The sequence below is a fragment of the Ceratotherium simum genome, chromosome 7 (genome assembly GCF_057802395.1).
Source record: "Ceratotherium simum simum isolate JZ-2026a chromosome 7, ASM5780239v1, whole genome shotgun sequence".
Lineage (NCBI taxonomy): Eukaryota > Metazoa > Chordata > Mammalia > Perissodactyla > Rhinocerotidae > Ceratotherium > Ceratotherium simum.
In genome coordinates this window covers 41,697,749-41,710,380 of record NC_141906.1, presented here as the reverse complement: position 1 = coordinate 41,710,380, position 12,632 = coordinate 41,697,749, and the positions used below count along the sequence as shown (strand labels likewise).

The window sequence follows — 12,632 nt, the reverse complement described above, 5'->3', positions numbered from 1 at the left end:
CCTCAGCATGGCTGGAGAAGTGGTGCGTCAGTGCGCGCCCGGATCCGAACTGGGGCCTCCAGTAGCAGAGCGCGCGCTAAGCCACAGGGCCGGCCCCAGGTGTTTTTTTTTTAAATCCATTTCTGGTCCAAAAAAGGACCAGAAGAAAGAAGACTACACGTACAACTCTGCCACTATCTGGCTCATATTTCTTTACCTCTTTAGCACTATATTCCCATTTTTTTGGACTAGCTCCTTTCTAAAATTCAAAATTCTGAATAAAGTCTACGTAAAAAATGTGTCCCAAATTCTGCCACAACCCTCTGATTCTCAACGACAAATGATTTTTGTTTTTCTCGCCCGTTTTACCCTGTGATCATTTCCAAATCTGGCTCCAGGGTTCTCGTTAGACCCAAAAGGCACTGACACCTGACACCGCTGAGGGCTCATCACACTTTCTGCATCATCACCCTGGCCAAAGGCTGTTACAGAGATCCCCAAAATGTACTTATTAGAACACTAAATTGTTCATAGGCATTACATAAGAAAACAAAGTTCTGTGATCAAAGATTTTATTGAAATGCAGATTTTAAAACATTAACACATCTCTTGACTACAGGAATTCCTAGCGCTTTCATTGTGCAAACGGACAAGTGAATCCTCCATAAGGAAAAGGAATATTGAGAGGCATCTCCCTCCGCCTTGATGATGGTGCCCTTTTTATTTTTCGTAGAAGATCTGGAGGGTGAGTGTTTAAGGCACACAGTTTAGGAAGGCTAGTTCTACTAGCCTTACTAGGAATAAATCCTTACAATGTATAACTAACACATGTAAAGCACTAATTGTATAATCTTGCCAGAGTCCTTTCTTCTTTTTTATTTCAACCACCATGATAGTTTAATACCATGCTTCCTTTTATTACCACTGCAAAAATGGACATGTTGAATTATTTTGCAATCTTCTTTCACAATTCTAGGAGTTATGTTGTATATAGCATGTGGGCACTATTCTTTAGTAAATTACATCTACTTGTGAACTAAACACTGATATTATTTTGACTTTGTGCCATTACCTGCCCTTGCTGAGGGACGTTGCAACTTTGCAAAAAATCAAAATCAAGGTGCTTCATAAAAGGAGCATCTGTTAAAAAAAAAAATCAGTTCTGGTCTAGGTGTTCAGTGAACTTTTTTTTCACCAAGCAAAAGCAAAAACAAACAAAACCTCCAAATACCAGTCATAGAGATGGAGACCTCTCTTCTTCCTCAGGCCAGATTCCTGTTAGATTCCAAAGCAAATTTTACTGGAACTTGAAAGATTCCTGGCCACCCTGCATATCTTTGCTATGCATAGTATTTCTCATGTGATTTGAAGAAAGCACTATGGTTGTATATTTCTTGAGTGCCTTATCAGGATTATTCTTCTGAAAAGCTCAAAAAACACAAGCCAAGAGCCACCTGGAAGAAGTTTAAGCATCAGTGCTGTATTTGAACGTCCTCACAAGCAAATAGCCACAGTGCAGGCTGAAATTACCTGGGGTGCAAGCATAGCGAACACCTGCCTTGTCATCCATTGGCGTTTTCCCCCACTGATACATTTAGAAAGAAGTGCTCAGGCTGAGAGGCATGAAATGAAAACATAATATACTGTGATGATCATATTGATAAAACACTCATGAAGACATGTATTGGAGTCTTTTCCATTTTGCATTCTCCCAACTTTCATTTTTACTATTGTACTTCATTATATGTGCCTATAGCCTAGACTAGTCCAGTAAAAGAGGCCCCTTTAAAGCTGGTGAAAAAAAACCATATTGGTTTTTCTTAGAGCACCTTCTAAATACTTTTACTATGAAATTAGTAAAGTAAGAGAGAAAAGTTTCCAAATTGCACACGTACACAGCTCCCTGAAAGCACATTGAAAACAACGCAGAATAATTTTGATTAGGCTGTACGACTGTGCCAGGCTCCAAACAAGTGGTTATTCTATTGTGACATCTGCTGAGCAATGTGACCATTGTTCTCTGGAATTTAATTCATTTTAAATTACTCCATCCAAATGATAAAACATGAGATGTGCTCCACTCTGAGAGTAAAATGCAATGATTGTTTTTAGTGTGACCACAACTTTTAGCTGGGTATCAATACAGCCTGTTCTAATTAGGCCCTGATAATTGTCTTCCGAAAAACAGCCAGTTCAAGAAATGTGAGTGCAATCCTGTTAAATGGAAGGACTGGCATAAACAGTCTTGCCTACGCTGGTGTGACTGCAAAGCTGGCAGAGCCATATGCAGAGTCTTTCCAAAAAGTACAGCAATAGTCTTCGGAAGGGAAACTATTTCAAAACTGAAAGCAGCTTGGGATACTGACTTACGTAAGATATAGTTTAATATGTATACCAATATAGTTAAATTAGTTTACTGATCAAGGACTACTGCGCAAATGCCCTAAACCCAAAATATAACTGCTGTCTAAGAAGTATTGTGAAAATTCCTGAGGGTTGTATGTGGTGGGGAACACTGCCATCTGGAAACATTAATGATGAGGCATTAAAAAAAACACACCAAAAACCAAGATGAATCTCAGGAGAAAATACACACATACACACATAAGAATTTATATCTCCCATATGTCACATATTTAATATAAACTTTTGAAACAAGTTCAGATGAAATAAAAATCAAAGTTCTCAAAAAGTGAAAGATTAACTTATAATCGCTAAGTTTTCCCTATTGCCCCAAACATCAGGATGTTTTTTTATTTCCTATGCAAAAGTATGCCTTCAAACTGCTTAAATGATATATGATACACAAACCAGTTTTCAAATAATAAAGCCAGTCATCTTGCAATTTTAAAAAATTAGATAAAAGATATTTGACGCATTACACACATCCACACATCCACACACACACACCAATGACAAAATTTGGCCTCTCCTAAAATAAGTACATGAAGACCATTAAGTGCCACCAGGAAGGAACACCGTGTCACCCTTCCCTACAATCCAGGTAGTTTCCTTTAATCCAATAGCAAATCTGGGCATATTTGAGAGGGGTGATTCTAACAGCCACGTTGAAATCCTGTGGAGAGCCATTCATGTCCACCCACTGGTGCCCTGAAAAGATGCCAATAATTTTTCGCTCCCACTTCTGCTGCTGTCTCTTCCACATCCTCACATAGACCCCTGACCCGCTGGCCCCGGGCTGGGCATCACACTGCTGGTAGAGCAGGTCATAGGTCTCATCTTTGACATCACAGAAGCGGTACACCAAATTGCCAGGTCGATCATTGTCATAACCAGAGAAGTGGATTCTGCCCCCTGGCAGCTGCTTGGAGGGAGGGCTCACTCCAATCTTCATGAACTTTCTCTTGTGGGGTTTTTTGAGTTCCAGGAGGGCATAGTCATAATCCATGCCAATGTCATTGGCATTGCCCTTGATCCAACCCTTGGGCACATGGGTGCGTTTCACCCGGATCCATTGAAATTTCATCTTCTCGGGCACAGCTGAGCTCGAGTCGTTGGCCCTTCGGCCACCATCTTTAAACTTGGGCTTCAGGAAGCCCACTCGAAGTTTCTGGGTTCCTTTCACATAGGTTTTTCCATCGTGTATGCAGTGGGCAGCTGTGAGGACGTGCTTCTCTGCCACGAGGGTGCCAGTGCAGCCTGTAGATAACTTCACTGATGTTGAGAAGGGGTAGTTGAGCAGGAAGTCCTTCCCAAAGATGCTGAATCTGCTGTCATAGCCATAAATCTGCCGCTTCCTCCGAGACTTTCCCGAAGACTCACCCCTGCCACTGCTGAGGACATAAATGCCCACCTGCGTCTCTGTGCGACTCCCATTGGCATAGAGCGTTTCATAAGACAGGTACTGCTTGACCTCTTCATAAGTGGGCAGTGGCGTTCCCTTATGACACTGGGGTCCACATGAGGAGGACACTTCCAATTTGGCTTCAGCCCCAAAGTCTGGCTTGGCTAAGTTGAGGGTGGACTGGGGCAAGACGACAGGGAGGCGGTAAGTAGGCCAAGTGGGTTTCCAGTGGGCACTGTAGGGGCTCCCCTGCCCGAGAGCACAGAAGAGGAGGAGGAGAAGGAAGAGGAGCCCTGGGACGCCCGCCATGCTGAGCACCACTCTGTAGGAACAAAGACAAGCAGGTCAGGAGGGCAGGGGGCTGAGCACCACTTTGCTGCGGAAGCAGCCCAGCAGCATGCCTGTCATTGTTGCCAAGTCTGTGAACCCGCCTCAGGAATCAGGGTGTGGAGAGGAATCCCTAGATAATGGTCTCCCTTACAGTGCAAGGGCTTGACCTCGGAACATTCTCGTGGCTGGGTGCCCAAAATGAAATTGGGTGTTCGTTCCTTTCTATGTTTAAGATGCCCCTGATGACGGCTCTCTGCAGGGCAGCGTGCATATGGTCATTAATCCCCAGATGAACTGCTTGACCAGCCCTGATTTCTGTGTAATTTGGAGCCTTCTTTGTGCTTGATGCTAAACCTTCATCTTCTCCTTCCTCCCTGGTCCCCTGCCTTTTTTTCCTTCTTTTCTCTCATTCTCATTAGAGCACGTACCTGGAAAATTTTCAGAGCAACTTGCTCATGTAGAGGGTAAATCTAAATCACACAGCTTACTGAGTGACTAAGGCATTAAGGGAGGACAGCTCCACAGTGTCACACTTTCTGGGACTCCTATCGCTTCTAAATGGTGGGTGCATTTAGAAGAAGTTATTAGATTTCTTTTTTTTTTTTTGGCTTAAACAACCTTAACTATTATAAATTTAGTTCCAGTGTAGCCAGGCCTCTAACAAACAAAACATTCCTTCTTCCTCTGGATTTTGCTGTCCACTACCAGGATCTCTGCCAAAGATCTAAAGCTCTAATGTTGTCTTAGGTTGATCACGTTGTGACTGTTACTACTGTTGGTTACTTTTTGAGCTCTTTGTGTCTGTGTTCCCAGCTGGTCTAAATGCCTCAAATTTGGACCTATCCTAGCACTCAACAAAGATTTATTGAATGAATGCTTGTATTAATGGAAGAGTGAATGAATAAACAGCGTGGCTCAAAAAATACTTTTTGGAATGATGCATGCTGAGTGCTAATGACGGAGATGTACGAGGTTGATGTGGTAGCTCAGAGAAAGTGCATGAAATCCCGCTGTGGGGAGTCAGAAGAACAGGGGAAGGATTCCAGGGGAGGCGACTCTTCAGATGGGTGCTGAAGTTGAACAGAAGTTAGATAAGACAAGAGAGAGTGAAAGGGACACTTAGAGAGAGAGAACAGTCCATGCAAGGGTGTGGAGACATGCAACAGTGCCCGTCATCTCAGGAATTGTGCTTAGCTCAGCAAGGGTGGAACAGAGGAAGTGAAGAGCCAGATTATGAAGGGTGGTGTACACTAAAGGAAGGAATTTGGATTTCATCCCTGAAGGTATGTTAAAAGACCTGGATCAATCATCTCACAAGAAAAACAACATCAAAAAAGAAAATTGGAAGTGCTTTCATAAATGTTCAAGCATCAGTTGGCTCTGAGTGGCTCTGAATCTTCTGTTCAAGGGAAGCTGACTTAGCAGACAGGGGGATCCATCCACAGCCAAGCATCCCAAAGCAAGGACAAGGAGGGGTTAGGTCTCAAGAGGCCAGCGGAACACAGCAGGAGATGGGAAGAAACCATTTTATTCTTCTCACCCTCTTCCTCGTTGAGAGTACAGACCTGCTAGCAACTTTGGGGTGCCTTTTGCTTTCTTTTACATAAAACTGGAAAATCCCATTGATCTGATCTAGTCCAGCTGAGCATGCCAGTCCATATTCCCAATATCCACACACTATATTTCTAAAATACATGCTTGCCTCACCCACCTCTGGGATCTTTTTGCTTGACTCTTTCTCTTTGATTTTACTTCTATCAAGAACAGGGATGGGCAAAGAAAGGAATGAAGTCCTGGAGAAGCCAATTCCTCGGGACTTCCTGATTCCTTGAAACTGTTTCTCTCCATCTTTCCAAGTAGGAAGGATCCCTGGGTCCTTTCGTGGGTAAGAAATACATCTGATGATTTTTCTAAATCCTTGAAATCATGAAGTGCATGTATGTGCACACACGTGTGTTTGTATGTGCTTCTTGGGGGCACTGCCCAGTCTAAAGGTTCTAAGCGGACAAGGGAGGGAATTGCTAATGCTAGCAGAGCCCTCCCCCCAAATGGGGACTTTGTGAGTAGGATAGGTGTGGTGATGACAACCCTTTAGGAGACTGCAGGGGATGGCTCTGAGTCTGCCTACTCCCATCGCTGGCCACGGAACCAGCCCTTGGACAGATCTAGGGTTTGGACAGCCTTTTCTCTATGTAAGTTGCTGTCTAGGTGGCTAAATGCCCCCCACACCAGAATACCTGCCAAGTGTGAGATGTACTGGGAGGAATCATGTGTCTCCCAGAGGGCTGTATCTGGGACCCCTACACACCACCCCCTCCCTCCCTTTGACTAATGTGGAGAACATTTATGCCTGCTAACACTGATGAGCAGATGCGTTAAGCCAAGTTTGACTTCAGCATATCTTAAGAAAGAAAACACAGAATCCAGAGGTCCAAGCTGCCAAGTGTTCTTGTTTTCAAAATATGACTCTTGGGGGAGAGAGAGGAGGAGATGAGATAGTATTATACTATGTATTATCATAAGTTGTTGATAATATTTTCAATGTGCATGAAGAACATAGTTAAAATATGCTCATATTATCATCTAGAGTATGCATCTTCAAATCCCAAATCTGAAATGTGTATGTTAACTGGATCCTGGCAGTATAGGCTTTGAATGATCTGTTGCACCAGAACTGCTCCAGCGGCATCTCTAGCTTTATCCATTTATCCAAACATTGAAATAGTCCACTGGCAAAGGTGCCAGGGAAGAGAATGGCAGGAAAGAGTCTGAAACTACTCCAAATATACTTTTAAAAATCTGTCTGGGAACCTTGTCTTAATGAATGAATCCCCTCTCAGGCAAAATTAACTTTAATTTCACTTTTCCAAGTACTTTGCCTGTACACCAAATCCCTGTTTAAAAAATACGTTCAGGGGCCAGCCTAGTAGCGTAGTGGTTGAGTTTGGTGTGCTCCACTTCAGCCGCCCGGGTTCGTGGGTTCGGATCCTGGGCGTGGACCTACATCGCTCATCAAGCCATGCTGCTGCAGTGACCCACATACAAAATAGAGGAAGATGGGCACAAATGTTAGCTCAGGGCTACTCTTCCTCAAGCAAAAAGAGGAAGACTGTCAACAGGTGTTAGCTTAGGGCCAATCTTCCTCACCAAAAAAAACACAAAAACCTCAAAAAACAAAAACACTTTCACAGGCCCTGAAGCATGTCTTACTTCACAAGTGCCACCATGGCATATCTTTTTTTTTTTTTTTTTAATGTCTGTCTTTCAAAAAGCAACAATATTTTAGAAACCAGTTCCTGAGAGTTAGTGGGTATGGAGAAATGGGAACAAGTCTTTTCTTGGGGGTGTGTGCTGGGCAGTCAGCTAGGCTCTCTCACTAGCCACAGCTTCACTCCAGCTTCTCAATACACACGATCAAATTTGTTCTTCAGCAAAATGACAGATGACTATGCCAAGGACCTTTAGGATCACTTACAAATCACAGAATGCTGTAAGAGATGCTAAAAAGTCTACCGTAGAATATTACTAGAATATTAATATTCTTGATAGACTATTACCTAATGAATATTAGATGATATTTCTAATTCAGAGTCCTTACAACTTAAATTCTGGTCATTTAGCCAGTTAAGGAGAAGTCGGTCACCTATAAGTAAAGGACTTGCTAAATAAACAGGGCAGGATGAAGCTTTAATCCTTTAGAAATAAACTTTTCAGATACCTCAAAAACACTAATTTGTATTAGTTTAAAACATTGCTTACAACTTCCCTGTATTATTATTTAAACTCTATTTATTAACATGTATGATAAGACCTTGTTCTGACATTTTATATCTTGATTAAAGTTTCTATGTAACTCTGAAACTTTATTTATTAAAAAAACTAATTCAGATTTAGAAATTAATGCAGACTTTTAAAAATTAATGCAGGTCAAATTATTCCAAATTGATTAGGTTTTTAAATACCTGATCAGAAATTGGGAGATAAAGTTTTGTGTTCTCGGGTTCCCAAATGGGTTTAGAATGACATCTGTATTAAAGTTATAAGCGTCATAAATTGTTCACTCCTTTACCAAATGTGTGTTTAGGGTGGTTTAGACATTGTTCTGAATAGTGAGCTGAACCAGATGATCTCTTTAACTAGTCTTTTCAGCTCTGGTCTTTTCAGGTCCAGGATTCTCTAATTTTATAATTTTCCAGGGACACACACAAGTCCAGGTCAGGCACTATGTTGTTTACAAACAGCGTCTGCACCATCATTTACTGCTCAGGAGCCTTAACTCACAGAATTATGGAGGCTGGAGGCATAGGGGAAAAGGAAAGGAAAATTTATCATGCTGATCTCTTGTCTATCTGGGACAAGATTTTCCTGACCCGCGTGCAAAGGAAACAAAGGCATCCAGCAGAGGGCAGCTTCCAAGAACGGAGTGGAGGGATGGCTGGATGTGAATGCTCTTAGAAAAGTGTGAGGGAGAACCAACCCTCCAGCCCACAAAAGGCCTTTCCTGAGGCATTCACACCCTACCCTGACTCCTTCCCCATTAATAAACCACCAATGATAACTAGGATGCTTTAAAATTAGGTTAATGACTTTGCATTAATTTCTCAACTCACCTGGTAATGGAATAATTCCCAGGAGACAAATAATTTTTGTTTCCATTTTTACAAACTCTAGGTAAGCCTGTGCTATGCCCATTTAAGTTTATTTAAACATAAACACTTTAGGATGTGAACAGATGTAATAAAAACATTCATATAATCTCACTCATGGAAAGGTAACTAATAGATTACGTAACTCAAATTCTCTCTTGCCTTTACAAATGAATCACCTTATCCTTATAGAACTGTCTGGAAAACTCATACCTTAAAAAAGGAATGAAGATTTCCAAATCTTATCCTCATTATATCTAAATCTGTATGAAGAAAATTCAGGTCTACAAGGTTTCATTTCCAGGAATAAGCCTTTCCTGGATAAGGATTCCTCATATACATAATTGCATTGTAAAGTTCCCAGCTAAGTATTTTCATGCATCACTTCAACTAAATGGCAAAGCAGAATGGAAAATTCAGGTAAGCAAATATTTTTTCACCATGCTTAGTAATACGGAAACTGTATTCCTTTTCCAACTCTGCATATCTGACTCACAAGAGGGTTACACATTCCATGCTCCATCACTCAGTATGAGCCATGGTCCCACCGTCCACTGTCTAAAAATGTTTATACTTTATGAGGATGCTACCACTTCATAACCCACCAACAACCTTATGGTGAAGGGACTTTGCACAATATCAGATGTGCAGACAACAATCATTTGCTTGGAGACTGGGAACTGCGACTGCTCTCTCCTACTCTGCACCTTGGTCTTCATAACTGCAACAACACAGGTCTCCTCAAGAGGGCAAATGTTTGAGAGAATGACTAAGTCCTATAGCAAACAAGGGTTGGGAGGCAAAATCTAATCCTTAGGAAATACATTCTCTATTGTACAACATATGAATTCCTGTGACCACTATAAACAGTAATGACAGAAAGAAACAGTGGGAAAGTTTGTGAAGATAAAAGTTTCGGACACCATTTGGAAGGATGACAAAGGGTTTTCCATGGAATTGTGGCCAGGGATACTGGACAGTGAAACCATGCTAATTCCTAAAGCAAATACCTAAAAATGAACAAAGCTCTGTGAATACTCTGCAGCCAGGCTTGCTCTCATTTTCCTGAGTCACAGAACTTATTAAAGCAAAACAGACCTAATCACATAATGGTTTAAGAATTACAATCTAGTACAGGGAAAAAATCTAGTACAGGGCATTTACAAGTCCAACCACCCTAAACATAATCTTGTGGTCAAAGTTTAACTTCTCCATCAGAATGAACTACCTTAGTGAGCCTGAGACAAACCTGGCAGCACAACAAGGACAGAGAGTATAAAACTGTCAATGGTGAGACCATCAGAAGCAAATTCCCCGGAGTCAGTGTGAGTTATGCATGAATAATGCCTAGTGGATTCAATCCTACAGGGTCTATGAGAAGAGATGTGCAGGAGAACCTGAGACTATTAAACACTGCAGACTGGGGCCAGCAATGTTCTCAGACCTGCTAATGGGCACTTTGGCACTTACGCTACAGACAGAAAAATGCACCTCCATTCACCATCTACCTGAATAAGCTGTCAGTGTTAAAAAAAAAAAAAAATGAGATCTATATTAGTTACCTTGGAAAAATGCTTCCTTTTGAGTTCAGGCACAGGAAAGCATGACAAGTTATCTCTTGACTTTAAGTGTGTAAAATACAAGCAAAACAATCTATACAAATACAGATGGTGTGCACTTTTATAAGTAAATATAGTGGCTTTTGTGGCATTTCTTTAGTTTTTTCTCCCCACTCCACCTCCAGTCCACTCCTAACAGACTTTTTGAGAGACACAGTTATAAGGCCTATTTTAAATACTCTTATGCACAAGTAGGATCCTGAAACAAGTGCAATAAATATCCTGTTATTAACTTGGCATTCAGCTTTTGGCCACAGCTGACTTCAAACTATAAATTCAACTCCTTCCCACACCACCACATGAGGACCATTCTGGCATTGGCCTATCTGCCTCTAAGGAGCACACAGGGACCCTTAAAGTTCAGTTCAGGAGCTGAGAGAAGCTAGTCCCATCCCAACACCGCTTCTGAACGATCAGGAGCTTTCCACTAGCCAGGGCTGTTTCTGAAGTCTCCTGGGTGCCGCCCAAAGGGCAATAAAACAAACAGGCGTTTTATCAGCTGCTTTCTCATGAGATGTTAGAAAGCAAACCTAATTTGTATTCTAGAGAGGAGTGGTGGTTTTTCTGTATCTAAATCTTCTCCCTCTTCTTTTACGACTTTTTTCAACTTTTTTTTTTGCTTTTATTTAAAAGTTAACTTGTGATGAAAGTCTACAGCCTGAAGAAGAAATATTTGCTTCCAACAACTGCTGATGGTTCACAGACAATAGTTTCTAGGGTTAGCACCCCGCGGGAAGCACAAGGTCATCAGCTAAGGCTGCAGAGAAAAGATCTTATCCCCAACCTGTGTTTGCTGCACTTTCCTTGCTTGCTAAGGTGTGTTCACGATCACGTGCCCAGGGTTAAAAATTAATGTTCAGATCTCGCTGGAATACACACATGCAAAACTCAAGGAGAATAAGGGGTGGTGGAAGGTGTGTGTGTGGAGGGCGTGGGGGTGTTGTCATCGTCCTAGCCGGAGGAGAGCGCGCCCAGAACCGGCTCCTTCTCTACTCCCACTCAGCATCCAAGATAGCAGTTTCAAAACCTTCTTTCCCCATCCGCTTCACGGGTGACACTGCGTGAATCCAAAGGCCCTGCAGCCCCTGAGTCTCCGCGGAGCTCCGTCAGGCCCCGGGTCCCAGCCCTCCAGCTCCGAGGGCGGCCGGGGCGAGGTCTCCGGTGCGCCCAGCAGCCCGCAGTCCCCACGCCCTGCGCGCACCGGCCCTTTGTCCCGCTCCTCCCCGCGCCGCGCTGCCCGCGTCCGGGAGGGCGCCTCCCGCCCGCGCCGCTACTTACCCGCGCCGAGCAGCCCGCCGGGGCCGCGGCTCGCTGCGCCGCTCAGACAGGTGTGGGCGCCGGGAGGGCGCGCGCGGCTCCCATGCCTGCCCCGCGGCGCGACCGAGTGCGAGCGAGCGGGCGGGGAGCAGCGCCGGCAGCGGGCGGGTCCGCCCCCCGCGCCTCCCGAAGCCGGTCCGCCCCGCCTCCGGCCTCGGGGAAGCCGCCCGGCCACCGCCCGCCGCACCCCCCCGCACCCGCACGCGGCCCGCGCCCCCTCCCCTCGCCGCCCGCCTCCGGCCGGAGCCCGGCGGGCAGCCGAGGGGGCTTGCGGCCGTGGGCCCCGCGCAGGTGGGCCCCGGCGGCGCGGCAGCACTCGCCTTTTGGGGCCTCTCGGCGCCAGCCAGCGCCGGCTCTGGGGAGGGCCCGCCCTGCCCTGCCCAGGATCCACGCGCCGCCACCCTTCCATCGCCGCGCACCCCCGGGGCTCGGGCGCAGCCTCCTGAGTGAGCCTAGGGCCCTCGCTGCCTGGAGTCCGCTGCCTACTGGCCAAGGCCAGGTGCCCCCCAAGGTCGACCCCCCCCAACTAGAACTGGGGACGTGGACCACACCTAGTGCCTGCGGAGCCCCTCCTTAACTCTGAAGAGTTGGTGGAAAAACCGGTGCGCTCCTCACGCCACGTGCACTTTGAGCGTTTTTAGGCTAAGACCGGGTTCCTTCCCGCTTCACTCAGTCTCTCAGGGGCTTCCAAGGAAGGGAAGCCTGCGTTCCGGTGGCAGGACCACGAATGCTTCGCATCGCCTACAGCACCCAGCGCGGTGCGTGGGGCCCGGAGCACGGCAGCGGCTTGGCAGCTTCTGAGTGGCAGCCGGCTGGTGAGCCCACCGGCTCAGCTCTGTATCAGGGCACCAGCTGGTGGAGCCACCTCCTCGCCCAGCGGGCCTGCTTCCCTGAGCCACTCCAAGGGGCTTTCCCCTAGCCAGGACCGTGACTGCG

At 45.1% G+C, this 12,632-nt stretch overlaps 1 protein-coding gene across 2 annotated transcripts; it reads right to left on the bottom strand.

Annotated features, from left to right (window-relative positions):
• Positions 1-2,598: 2,598 nt before the first annotated feature.
• Positions 2,599-12,419, bottom strand: PRSS23 (serine protease 23). 2 transcript variants are annotated; one of them, XM_087433559.1, is made up of 2 exons: positions 12,248-12,419; positions 2,599-4,106 (listed from the first exon to the last, which is right to left on the bottom strand). In XM_087433559.1, exon 2 carries the CDS (start codon positions 4,091-4,093, stop codon positions 2,963-2,965), a length of 1,131 nt encoding a protein of 376 aa, XP_087289685.1. In that variant the 5' UTR covers positions 4,094-4,106; positions 12,248-12,419; the 3' UTR covers positions 2,599-2,962. The 2 variants fall into 2 exon arrangements, with proteins under 2 accessions (XP_087289685.1, XP_087289684.1); XM_087433558.1 differs by lacking the exon at positions 12,248-12,419 and adding an exon at positions 11,658-11,743.
• Between the last annotated feature and the right edge of the window lie 213 nt (positions 12,420-12,632).

Coding starts and splice junctions, on each gene's coding strand:
- PRSS23 (XM_087433559.1), bottom strand. CDS start 4,093: ATGGCGGGCGTCCCAGGGCTCCTCTTCCTTCTCCTCCTCCTCTTCTGT.